The sequence below is a fragment of the Chenopodium album genome, chromosome 23 (assembly GCF_948465745.1).
Source record: "Chenopodium album chromosome 23, dcCheAlbu1.1, whole genome shotgun sequence".
NCBI classification, from domain to species: Eukaryota; Viridiplantae; Streptophyta; class Magnoliopsida; order Caryophyllales; family Amaranthaceae; genus Chenopodium; species Chenopodium album.
In genome coordinates, this window is record NC_137856.1 from 33,866,932 (window position 1) to 33,880,188 (window position 13,257).

The 13,257-nt window shown below is 37.5% G+C and overlaps 1 protein-coding gene and 1 pseudogene across 2 annotated transcripts; both read left to right on the top strand.

The window, feature by feature from the left end:
- The first annotated feature begins 60 nt into the window (after positions 1 to 60).
- Positions 61 to 6,785, top strand: LOC145607719 (putative disease resistance protein At1g50180; annotated as a pseudogene). Its single transcript, XR_014105615.1, has 5 exons — positions 61 to 2,011; positions 2,547 to 4,217; positions 4,362 to 5,583; positions 5,691 to 5,830; positions 6,134 to 6,785. The product of XR_014105615.1 is annotated as a putative disease resistance protein At1g50180 (transcript).
- A 1,857-nt stretch (positions 6,786 to 8,642) lies between these two features.
- Positions 8,643 to 13,257, top strand: LOC145608524 (putative disease resistance protein RXW24L). The gene is made up of 4 exons (XM_081664139.1): positions 8,643 to 8,758; positions 8,985 to 10,658; positions 10,855 to 12,420; positions 12,531 to 13,257. Exons 1-4 carry the CDS (start codon positions 8,670 to 8,672, stop codon positions 12,916 to 12,918), a joined length of 3,717 nt encoding a protein of 1,238 aa, XP_081520265.1. The 5' UTR covers positions 8,643 to 8,669; the 3' UTR covers positions 12,919 to 13,257.

Genomic DNA, 13,257 nt, shown 5'->3' on the forward strand with positions numbered 1-13,257 from the left:
ATTACCAACAATAAATCCTCCTCTTGTAAAAAAAAAAAAAAAAAAAAAAAAGGCAAAAAATCCTCCATAAAGCGGGTTTGAAAATTCAAGATGGATATTCTATGAGATAATTTCATATCCAATTCCAAAATTCCAGAGAATTGGCAAGAGCTTCTTGAGCTATACGGGTCGGAGTATCAGTACCAGTGATTACTGATTAGCTTCTTCTGGTATTTGCCATTTTACTCATTTTATGTGCTCTAAATTTATTTGTACTTGCCATTTATTAAGATTATTTTGTTGCTAATTGTCTTTGAGTTATCTTGTGTTGTTTCCTGCAACTGGAATTAGATCAGTTTTTTTTTTTTTTTTTTTTTTTTGGAATAAATTAAGGTTTAATTCTACCGACAACAAGGGAAATTGGTCTTCTTTCTTGAAAATTTCCAATTTCAGTATACATGATTCAAGTATTAAATTGATTGAATCATTCTTTGGATTTTGTTTTTATTTTGGCACTAGCAATTGCAAAAATTCACTCATCACAACTCCCACCAGGCCACCGCCCATAGCAGTACTGAAAATATTATTAAGGCTGTATTTTTTTCTTTTTTTTTTAAAAAAAAGTTTTAGTTAGGGTCTATTCTATTCAACTTATTTTCAGTTCAGCTGAAATAAGTTCATTTCATTTCAGTTCTTATTTTTAATTTCCTTCTCTCATAAAATATTCAATTTAGTTCAGTTCAACTCACCTCAGCTCCAATAATTTTAGTTTAGTTCAGTTGAGTTCCGTTCAGTCAATCAATCAGACAGGCCCTTAGAGTAGTTTATGGCGCTTTCAGTGTTATTCAAGTCAAGTACTCCCTCCGTCCTTTATTTACAAGCCTATTTCCATTTTTTTTACGAAAATTTAATGAACTTAGAAATTCCATAAAACGCATGATTGGAATTTGGAAAGTATAAATATGCATGTGGGTTGGAGTCTTGGTGCATTTATAATGGCATTTTTGGTGGGTGATTATTAATTTTCTTAGGTGAAATTTGCATGTTTCTTCTCCAATCTGAGTCCAGATATGCGGGGAAAGCCGGAAAGGTGATAATGGTGGTGACAGTAGTGGTGGTGGTGGTGCAAATATGTGGTAGTGGGGATCGATGTGGTGGTATTGGTCTTTGTGGCGGTTCTAAAGAAAAAGGATGATGATGGGATCTGCATTACAGTCAATATATCATGCTTCTAATTTGACACAAACTTAATCTATTTTAAAATGACCTATGTATTGCTTATTAGTAATGGCAGAGGAATAGAGGATGGCTTATTATTTGAATGTTACGGCAGATGGCGTATAGAAACTGTTGTTTGGTATTGTGATTTATTATGTTTCTATTGAAGAACATGTTCACAAAAGAAGAACATACTTGTAAATTGAATTATAAATTGTCGTTGATTTCTTTGCATTCCACTTGTATACTTGTATATTTTAATAATCAATTCTAGTCGGTGGTGAATTCTAGCAATAAGGGGTAGTTCTATAATTCTTTGCAAAGCACTAAGATAGTTATGACTTCTGCTTTTAATTATGATGTGAGAGGCTGCCAGAATTGGTAAAGAAAATTCAAGAGTTTGACTGCTCATTATTTGAAAATTATCCCCATTTCTTATTCTTATTTAATAAAAGAGAGGTTGACTTGCTTGACTCTGACAGACTTTGATTTCTACAATAGTATAAGTTCACGGCTTCTGTGATGAGCACTTACAATTTGCCTGATCTATCCTATGAAACATACCCGAAACTGATCCAACCTGAACAAACTGTTTGTCACCTCTATTTGGTATATTGACTAACCATGTTAAGAAGTTGGAACAGAAGAGTGTTTACATGAATGTTTACTTAAAATTTTCTTTGAGGTTGTCATTCTTGTAGATTTGTGCAGTTGTGCTCATCTCACATCACTGCTCGTTAGCTTCTACGTACCTAGCATAGCTTCCCATCAAAGAACAGCCTGTTCTAGTGAGTTGTAAACTCGTAACTCGCGTGTAAGTCTCCTGTTACATATGTTGTATTCATATTATTATACACTGGTTTTCTTGGATTTCTATGTCTATCAATTTTCTTGATATTTTACAATTTTTTTAAACACACATTTGTTGTTTATTGTATAATATACCCTGGTGGCTTGGTTGTTGCTGTTTATGATTGTTTATTGTATATTATTCACTGGTTGTGGGGTCTCAATCCAAAGTTGATGGCACTATTTTATTGGTTCAATTGGATGCTAGTTTGGTAACTGTCTAATGAAATTTCTGATGTTATTTATCTTGGTCTTTGTAACAACTTCAGAGAATCATTCTCTGTAGAGTCTGCACTAACCAGTAACTCATACTATAAGTGAACTATCTATTACTCCTCTTTTATTGGTAATAGTATGAATATTATCAAGGAAAATGCTATGCATGATCCAAAAGCTGAAATCTCCGCCATTAACAAAGTTCTGATAATTAGGAGCACCTTAAAAGTTGTAAGTTAGAATTGACTATCTTTAATATTGATTCATTTCTATGAAATCAACAGGAAAACTAAGGTAAACACCAAAGCTCACAACCATGGCAGAATCCATTGTTGCATCAGCTGTCCAGTGGATTGGCTCTATATTGATTCAAGAGGCCAATATATTATTCGATGTTGCAGATCAAGTACGGGGCCTTCAGCAAGAGCTTGAACTGATGCAGCAATACCTCCAAGATGCTGATTCAAAGCATGATAAGGAAATAATTGGTGTTCTTATACGACAAATTACAAAGCTTGCATATGATGCTGAGGATGTGATTGACATGTATGTTCTTAATGTACAAGTCATGTCTGAAGAGAGCTGGATCATGAGATTTGCTTGCTTCATGCATAGTGCCCCAAAGATGTATGAAGTTGGGAAGCATATATATGAGACACGAGAAGAAGTTAAGGAAACCATTGAAAAGTTAAATAATCATGGACTAAGAAGAATCCATGAAGCAGAAGGTTTTAGGCGACCCCGTCATAGGAGGCCACCGCGTCGAAGCTACTACTATGATGACAACTTTGAGTATGTCGTTGGCTTGGAGGAGGACATGCAAAGGCTGTTGTTAGAAGTACTTATAGGTGAGAGGAACAACCACATAAAAGTTCTTTCCATTGTTGGAATGGGTGGCTGCGGGAAAACTACCTTGGCCAGGAAGCTATACAATCATCCATGTATCCAAAGTGCTTCATAAATTGTATGGCATGGGTATCCATATCTCAAGAATGGGACACTCGTCATGTTCTGTCTGAAATTCTTAGGAAGGTGGGTGGTCCGAATGAGACGTCTGAGCTTCATGCCAAGTTGAATGTGGAAGAGCTGATGGATAAGCTCTACAACATTTTGAAAGAGAAGCTATACTTGGTCATCCTGGATGATGTATGGAGGAAAGAGGCTCTAGAGCAAATACTTCCTGCCCTTCCATGGGGAAGTATAAATAGCGGCAGCAAGATTATCATCACAACTCGCAATCAGAAAATCATTCAGTCCCAAAACCTTCAGCAAAATTTATATGTCCACAAGCCACGTCCTTTAAGTGAGGAGGAAGGTTGGGACTTGCTTTATAAGCTTGCCCTTAGTCAGCGCAAAAGTTGCAACACAGAAAGTTTCGAGAGACTTGGCAAAGAAATGCTGAAAAAATGTGGCGGACTTCCCTTGGCTATAGTAGCACTAGCTGGGATTTTGAACACTAGAGAAAGCATAGGAGAGTGGCAGCAGGTGAGTGACACTGTACGTTCACGAGTGATGGAGGGTACCTACACGGACACATGCACAAGCGTACAGGATTTGCTAGCTTTGAGTTATGAGGATCTACCATATGATTTGAAGCCTTGCTTTCTTTATCTTGGTATATTTCCAGAAGACTGCCAAATTGCAGCTGGAATGCTAACTCGGATGTGGATAGCTGAAGGTCTTGTTGGCTCACCTAATCAAGAGATGTCCCAAGAAGATGTAGCAGTGCAATGTTTAGAAGAGTTGAGTCACCGGTTCTTGATTCAGGTAGTGCGAACCAACTATAAGGGAGCCATAAAGGCTTTTCACTTGCATGATCTATTGCGTGATCTTTGTGTTAAAAAAGCCAAGGAAGAGAGTTTTCTTCAAATTTATACTGCTGGTACCAGTGATCAGGATACCACTCATGCATCTTTGTTGAAAATCCAACCACGTAGAGCTGCTCTTCATTCCAGGTAACTTAGGAGATCAATAGACACATCCTACTTAATGCATTATATAACTTTATCATATTTGGAATTGGATGAATCATTGTCTTAATTCCCTCCTTTATTTTTGGAGAAATTTAATGACTAGCTCTATTTTCCTAACTTCTCCAGCATCACTTTCCCCACACAAGTTTCAAATTTAAGGTCACTTGTTTTGTTGACAAGATCTAGCAGCTTGCACAATACTTATGTATCCAAGACGTTAGATTTGAGGATTGTCTACCACAATTTCAAGTTGCTGAGATTGTTGAATCTGTGGGGCATTAAGACTGCATCTGGTACCTTACCCACACAAATTGGAAGCTTTATTCACTTAAGATACCTTGGAATTCGTGCCTCAAATATAACAAAGCTTCCCAATTCTATAGGAAATTTGAGGAAGTTATTGACTTTAGACTACAGAAACATAGATTCTGATAACAACATACCTATAATAATTCCCAATATATTTGGGAAGTTTGTGCAACTTAGGCATCTATATTTGCCTGCTCAATCCCCTTTGAGATTAAAAGAGCTGCAGCTGAGTTCTATGTCAAACCTGCAAATTTTGTGGGGTGTTAGATGTGGTGGAGGGAACGATTGGTTTGCAAGAGAGGTGCCTAAACTGAGCACAAATTTAAAAAAGTTGAAGGTGATGGTGAGCACAGAAAAGGATCTGAAGGCTGCCTTCAATTGCCCAAGCCTGACATCTGGCCGACTCCATACATTTCACTGTGAGTGGAGTGATGGTGTAGCCTTACAGCTTGCTAATCCAATCTTCTCTCACAACCAACTTCTACATAAACTGGTATTGGTTGGAAAATTACAGGTGAACAGATTGTCTTTCATATTGCCATCAAACCTTGTAATATTAGAGTTGAAGGATAGCATTCTAGAAAATGAAGATCCCATGGTGGCAGCTGGAGCATTGGCCCATCTGAAGCTCCTCAAACTTACCAATTCCTTCTTGGGGACTGTGTTTTCCTGCAGATATGGCTCGTTTCCTATGCTTGAAGAGCTATATTTGGCGAGTCTCCCAAAATTGAACATATGGGAGGTACAGCCAAGCGCACTGCCTTGTCTGAAGAAGCTAGTGATTATTAAGTGTGGAATGCTACACATGTTTCCCCTTGGCTTGCCGTTTGTTACCACCCTTCAGCAACTCGAGTGTTTCGGAGTGCCCCAGGAGTTTGTCCAAAAGGCAGAAGAATGTGGATGGTCAAGACAAACCCTTAGGCTGCCGCATAACTTTGAAGCCATCATTGAACAATCTGACACTCCTGTTGACTTTTCCTCCATCAGCAAGCTCTACGAGCAGCTCATTGCTGGAGTTTTGTTGAATAATAAAACACAGGCTTGTTCACCAGTCATCTCTATAATTTATTTTTTCTCAATGTTACTGCTTTAAAGTTGAGTCTGATTTCCTAAGTACTCAGTTTAACCTGTGATGTAACTATGCAGAAATACTGGGTGGTGAAGCAAAATGACATCTACTATAATTGCTTCATGTTGTATGCCACATGCCTATCTTTGGCTGAGTGTGACCCATTTAAGGATGTTCCCTTGGATAATTGCTGGGGATGGAGCGTAATTGAAGAAAGGTATAGGCTAACAGTCTGCATTTGTTGTGTTGCTGCAAAATTCTATTCAAGAGTAATCATAATATGGATAGAATCTGTTAAATTTGATGGTTTTTAGATCTTTTGGTACATTCAATTCAAATTATAGTACTTAATAGTTGATTCGCGTTACTTATTGTATAGACAATAGTTTGTGCTTGTTTTTATAGTAAATTCACATTTCAAAGAGGAATCACAATATAGATTTAGTCTCTCTTTTTTTTAATTAGAATGTCTTCAAGTCCTTGATGCATGTTCTTATTTGGGTTAATTTCTGTGCTGCAGCAATGGAGCATTGATAACAGTGGGAAAATTGAAACCAGCATCTTTCAGTAATAAGCTTTTCTATGTGATGGGGGATTTTGACGCTGGAAATCTCTCGCCAGAAATCAGTTATGAAGTTGCATTTGTGATAAAAGTGCCTTTCTCAGCATCTGAAAGGTGTCTGAAAGCTGCTAGATCTTATTTTTCCTATGCTCCCGGAACATCCCATGCAGAGGAACTTGTGTTGGTTGACAAGCAAAAAGATGTATGGATTCAACTAGTTATTGGTGAATTCATGACATCCCCTGCATCTATTGACCAGACTCTACACTTCAGGCTGGCAGGGATCGAGCCTGGGTTCGAAATACAAGGTGTTGTTATTAGGGCTGTTCAAAAACTGGTCCTGACCAGAACATTGGACCAGACTGGAGTCACTGGACCAAGGAAAACGACTATACCAGCCTAAAGCTTTGAGCTTTTAACTGATTGTAACCTTAGATTGGTGTTGGTTCCTTTTCTCTGTCTCTCTCTCTCTTTTTTCTTTCTATTAGGCCGATTTTCTGATTGGATTTGTTCTTTTTATCCTGTATAATACAAGAAAGAGCATTATGTAAAATTGGATGACAAGCCTAGGAATGAATGAATATAATACATACAAGTTTTGGCCATTAAATTTCAGGCATCCTCGTGAAATGTTGGAGTGGTGAGATTTTCCATGAGTTTGCCTCTAGAAACCCATAAAGAAAAAATGTGATTTGATAGTCAAAGGTGTTATTGTAATATCGTTGAGCCTAAGCTTTGATTTCTTAGAGACATTAATGACATCTTTAGATGTTTCAGAGATAGTATAATGACATGATTATGCTGTGAGGCTGGGAAAGAAAGAGATTACGAATTTGATCAGGTAAGGGAAGCCTGCTGCATAGCTAAAGTGTGGACGTCATCTTCAGCTCACCGTAAGTATGATAATCTTGTACGAAGTATATTGGATTAATATGCATTTAGTGCATTCCCTTGTTCAAAACTTAAATTCTGCCAAAGAGTTGCATGTGAATATGCTGATGTGAACATGCTAGAACTTAAGTAAACAGGATTCTGTCATAGATTCACTGTTGTGAACATGTTTAAACATATAGGCAGACAGGATTTTTTCAAGATTATCTATGTTGAAGATTTGCAAATACTTGACATACTGTATGATTATCTGTGTTGAAAGATTGGCTTGTTGAAACTGATCTTTGTGCTAAGAACAATAAGGCATGTCTGGATGTCTTATTGTGATTATTATCTTTCTATCTTGTAAAATATGATGACATTCTGTATTATGTTAATATGTATGAGTTATCAATCAATCAATCAAAGCCTTAATCCCAAAAGTGGGGTCGGCTAATATGTATGAGTTATGTTCATTGAAAATCTTTCAACAATAAGAACTCATTTTTCTTGATCTATTTACAAAATTTTCTCTGTACCGGGGGTTGATGTGCAATTTTTTTTTTTCGTGTATATGAATGTTGAGTAGTTTGAGGATATTTGATCAGAAAAAATGGATTGTTGAAATTGGCCTTAGCTTGTCTTCATAATTGATACATAAAAAATGAATAATATATAGAGATATTGGGGGCATACATAAATGTGGCTTTATTTTTTTTAATTTTTTTTTACTACGTATTTTTTTATTTTTTACACGGTAAGATACAGGGGGTGCCCCTCCTATCACAGGAGGGGTGGGGTGAGGATCGAACCCAGGTCACTCCCAGGGGAGATGGAGGAACAAACCATCCCTAAACTCCATGATCCTCAAATGTGGCTTAATTATTAGAGATAGAGGTTAGTAACAAATAAATTCAGTATTTGGCGTTGAAGGTATTTGCAAGAGGTGAACAATTGTGATGGCAACAATATTATTATTGAATAATTAGATTGTACTCGTGTTAATGCACATGTTATATCTTTTGCACGGGTTAAAAAAATCTTAGTTATTTGGGAAGCCAGTGGGGGTAGATTGTTATTGGAGAAGTTTCATTGATATTACCCTTTTTTTTCTTAAGAAGATAGAAGGTACAGAATTTGAGTATTGAGATTTAGGAGAATTGTAAATAATAGTTAGAAAACTAATTCCTCTACTCATAGTTAAAAAACTAATTCCTCTATTCTACTTCTCTGATTTTGATAGTGTTTTAGAGGATATCTTGTCTTTAAGTATTGATTTAAAATCTTTTGCGTGGTCTTAGTTATAGAATAGATGAAGTATTGAAGGTAATGTCACTAACTCACTATCATCATTAAAACTATGGGATTAGGCCAAATTCATTAGTGTGAATCAAACTAAAGTCTCAAACTTGTGCTTGTCAAAAAAAGAAAAAAAAAGTCTCAAACTTGTGGACCTGTAGGGCCTCTATGGTGGCCAGTGGCTACTTTGCAATAAATCCAACATATTCCAAAAATGAGAAAAATCCTATTATATTCCCGGAGATTAGTCAAAAAGCACCTCCTTAGTTGAATTAAATGATGCAATTTCAAATGAAAATTCCACGAAAATAGACTGGGAATTCCCATGAATCTTCCACCAATCTATTCATCTCACCAATTCCTCACCAGAATCACTGAATCAGTGATCAGCCTCTTCTGGCAGACTGGCAAGTGGTAAATTTACTTTTACTCTACATCTTTTGATTTGTCACTTGTACTATATTTTTTGCTTTGTTATATACATGAGCTTCAAATTACTCTGTATTCAGTAAAAGCCTTGCTATATTTTGATGATAGTTTACACATTGTAAATTTCTGATTTGTCTTAGTGATAGTACTGCAGCAGTATTCTGCTAACTTCATAGTTAATACTCATTTTGACAAGGGTATGTGCATACAGGACTAGCTGTAAAATGGCGGCATCTCTTGTAGATTCAGCTATTCAATGGATTGGGTCCTTGCTAATCCAAGAAGCAAGCCTGTTATTTGAAGTGGAAGACCAAGTAAGAGACCTCCAACAGGACCTTGAACTCATGCAACAGTATCTCCAAGATGCTGATGCAAAGCAAGAAATAAAGGAAATTCGGACTTTGATCAGGCAAATTAGGAAACTTGTTTATGATGCTGAGGATGTCATTGATACTTACATCATTGAAGTTGAAGCAAAGAAAGATGTCCCAGGAAATAAGGGCCGGCTCTTCAGATTTACGTGCTTCCTGCATACAGCGCCTCATACCTACAGTATAGGGAAGCAGATACAGTCGATGCAGAGTAATGTGAAGCAGATTACAGACAGTTTAATTGTTTCTGGGGTAAGAAGAATCACATATGTAGGGGAAAATTTGAGATCATCTGGCAACCGTGAAAGATATTCTAAACAAAAACCACGAAGCTACCCCTATGATGATGATGGTGATTTTGTTGTTGGCTTGGAGAAAGACATCAAAATGTTGGTAGAAGTATTGATGGGAGAAGGGAAGACTCAAGTAAATTTTGTTTCCATTGTGGGGATGGGTGGCTCGGGGAAAACCACCCTTGCTAGGAAGCTCTACAACCATCCATATACTAAAGAATGCTTTGATTGTTGTGTATGGGTTTATATATCCCAAGAATGGAGCACCAGACATGTTTTGTTTGAGATATTGAGGAAAGTTAATGACCCTGACCATATGGAGTTGTCCAAGTTGAATGCAAATTCAAGTGTGGATGAGCTAGTGGACAAGCTCCGGAGCATCTTGGAAAAGAAATCGTATTTATTGGTGTTGGATGATGTGTGGAGGAAAGAAGCACTAGAGGAAATACTCCCTGCCCTCCCATGGGTGAGGAAAGACAAAGTAAGCAAAATTATTATCACAACCCGAAACCAAGAAGTAGTTCAGTTCCAGAACCTCCAAAGGAACCTATATGTCCATGCACCAAGGCCTCTAAGCAAGGAAGAAAGTTGGGAACTGTTCTGCAAGATTGCTTTCAATTATCATACAAATTGCAATAACGAAACCTATGAGGGTCTAGGCAAGGAGATGCTGAAGAAATGTGATGGACTTCCCTTGGCTATAGTAGCATTGGCTGGGATCTTGAATACAAAAAGAAGCATTCGGGAATGGCAACAAGTTAATGAAGCTGTACGGTCTAGGGTAATGGAAGGCACATGCACACATATGTATGGTAAAGTAGGTGATATGCTCGCCCTGAGCTATGATGATCTACCTGTTGATCTTAAGCCTTGCTTTCTTTATTTGAGTGTTTTTCCAGAAGACTGCCAAATTCCAGTTGGAATGCTAACCAGAATGTGGATAGCTGAGGGTTTTATCGCTGCAAATGAAGACATGTCCCTTGAAGATGTAGCAATGCAGTGTTTAGAAGAAATGAGTCACCGGTTCATGATTCAAGTAGTGCGGATCAACTGTAAAGGAGCCATCAAAGCAATTCACTTGCATGATTTATTGCGCGAACTCTGTGTCAGAAAGGCCAGAGAACAAGGTTTTCTTCAAGTTAATACTCCTATCAACAATTTAGCTCCCACTGATGCATCTCAAATAGCATTCCAGTCACGGAGGGCTGCTCTTCATTCCAGGTAACATATTTATCCACTTAAGCATATAAAGAGACCTTTCTATAATGGAATTCATATATGTCTAATACTTCGTACTTCGTATCTTATGATTTATTCATAATGCTATATTCTAACAAGGACATATATAAATCATGGATTATAATTTATAACGTATAAACCATAGTTAATTTTCTCTCTTTTCTTCACATTTTTTCAGCACATGTTTTCCTACCCAAGCTTCAAATTTGAGGTCACTTGTACTATTGACAAGATCTAGTGTAATGCACTCTGCCTATGAATCCAAAGAGACATTAAACTTAAATGTTCTCACTCAAAAATTTAAATTGCTTAGATTGTTAAATCTTTGGGGAATTAAGACTCCCACCGGAGCTTTGCCTACACAAATCGGGAACTTAAGACACTTGAGGTATCTGGGAATTCGGGCATCTAATATCACAGAACTCCCTGCATCAATTGGTAAATTGAGAAATTTACTTACTTTGGACTACAGGAATATTGACTGCTCTGGTAAAACTGTCAAAATTCCTGATGTCTTGTGCCAGCTTATGCTACTAAGGCATCTGTTTTTGCCAATTGATTGCCCTTGGACTCTTGAAAAACTACAGTTGAGTGCTCTAAAGAACTTGCAAGTACTCTGGGGTGTTAAATGTGGAGGGGGTGATTGGTTTTCAGCTGAGATGCTTGGACTAAGCCCAACCTTAAGTAAGTTGAAGGTGGTTGTGTCAACCAATAAGAATTTGGAAGCCGTCTTTGATTGCCCAAGCCTTGCTTCTGATCGGCTCCATACATTCCACTGTGAATGGAGCGTTGGTGTGACCTTAACACATGTAAATCGCGCTATCTCTCAGAATCAACACCTAGATGAACTGGTATTGGTTGGAAAAATTAAGGTAGAGAAGCTCTCTCTGTTATTGCCACCTAATCTTTTAATACTGGAATTGAAGAATAGTGTTCTAAGGAATGAGGATGTTATGGTAGTTGCTGGAGCATTAGCCCACCTGAAGCTTCTAAGATTGTCAAACTCTTTCACGGGAACAACATTCACTTGCAACCTTGGTTCCTTTCCTCAGCTAGAAGAACTCTACCTTGAGGACCTTCAGAACTTGGTCATGTGGAAGATAGAGAAGGGGGCGATGCCTAGGCTTAAGAAGCTTGAGATCTTAAATTGTCAGATGCTACGACAGTTTCCTCATGGTTTGGCGTATGTCACAACCCTCCAACAACTTGACTTTTTTGGAGTGCCCAAAGAATTTGACGAACAAGCTAGGGTGTATGGATGGTCGCAGCAAAGGCTTAGGCTGCCTCATAATTTTGAAGCCATCATTGAGCAGTGTGACACTAAAGTTGACATGTCTTCCATTCACAAGCTCTATGAGCAGCTCACTGCTGGGATCTTTCTGAATAACAAAAAAAAGGCAAGTTCATCTACCATTCTGAATACTAGACAGGCTTCAGACTCTTTAGCTCCTAAATTTTCTATTTGTTTCCCCTCTAAAATAATAGCTAAAGTTTTTAAATTTCATCTTCATGTAGCCGAACCCATCATTGGGATTAAGGCTTCGATGTTGTATGTTTTGTTAATTCAGTTCCTGTTATTGATTGAAAAACAGAAGTTCTGGATTGTGAAGCAGGAGGACTGCCAATATAATTGCTTCATGGTGTATGTGGTAGGCCTCTCCTTAACAGCAAAAGTGGATTGTGATGGTTTGCCAAAGTGGAATACAAAAATGGATAACTGCGAATGGGCTGAAACTAAAGACAGGTAATTGATAAAGGAAGGAAAATGTGTTCTACAATCTACATGTTTGAATGATAGTCATTGCAAGGTTGATATATGATTAAAGTTTTACTACTGTTGTTCTTATGCTGCAGAGATGGTGCATTAATCAGAGTGGCAAAACTAAAATCTTCAGAATCTGAGCTTCATGTGGGTGGAAAATTCAAGACCGAAGATCTATCTCCAAATGTAACATATACATTCACTTATGTGGCCATGCTAGAAAACGACTCAGAATTTGTAGAGGTGATTGCCCGTTCTCTACTACTCCTTCCTAATGTGAAATTTCAGGAGCACAAGCAAAACTTGAATGACAAACCAAGAAATGAATGGTTTAAAGTCCCTATAGGCGAGTTCAAGACACACCCTAACGGCTCTGTTGGAGAGGCAGAATTTTCGTTGCATTGCCAATGCCACACAGAAGAAGTTGGATTCGTGATCAAAGGTTTCATGATTGAGCCTAAACTTCAATCCTTTACCTAGTTAAAGACCTGGTTTACCTAGCAGTCAAGAATAGTGACGTGATGATGGTGGATCGCGCATCTTGGGGGAGATTTGAGGATAGTGGAAGGCAAGCATTAGTAAATTAGAAACTTTCTGGAAAAGATTTTACCATGGCTCAACCATGATTTTATTTGTGCTGTCAAAACTTCACAACTGAAAAGTGTAGATCAGTTACAAGCTGAAATAATACAAGATTATTTAGTTTCATAAGCAATTTTTTTTCCCCCCTTTTGCTCTAGAAATAGTGCATTGCTTTTCAACCAGAACCTTATTGTAAATTTTTTTTTTGAATCATATTATGAAACAACGATAATATAT

What these genes read in the sequence shown, in the direction of transcription:
- LOC145608524 (XM_081664139.1), top strand. Translation starts at nt 8,670, where the DNA reads ATGAATCTTCCACCAATCTATTCATCTCACCAATTCCTCACCAGAATC. An exon ending in AGGGCTGCTCTTCATTCCAG is followed by an intron (nt 10,659 to 10,854) that starts GTAACATATTTA and finishes ACATTTTTTCAG; the next exon opens with CACATGTTTTCCTACCCAAG. An exon ending in TGGGCTGAAACTAAAGACAG is followed by an intron (nt 12,421 to 12,530) that starts GTAATTGATAAA and finishes CTTATGCTGCAG; the next exon opens with AGATGGTGCATTAATCAGAG.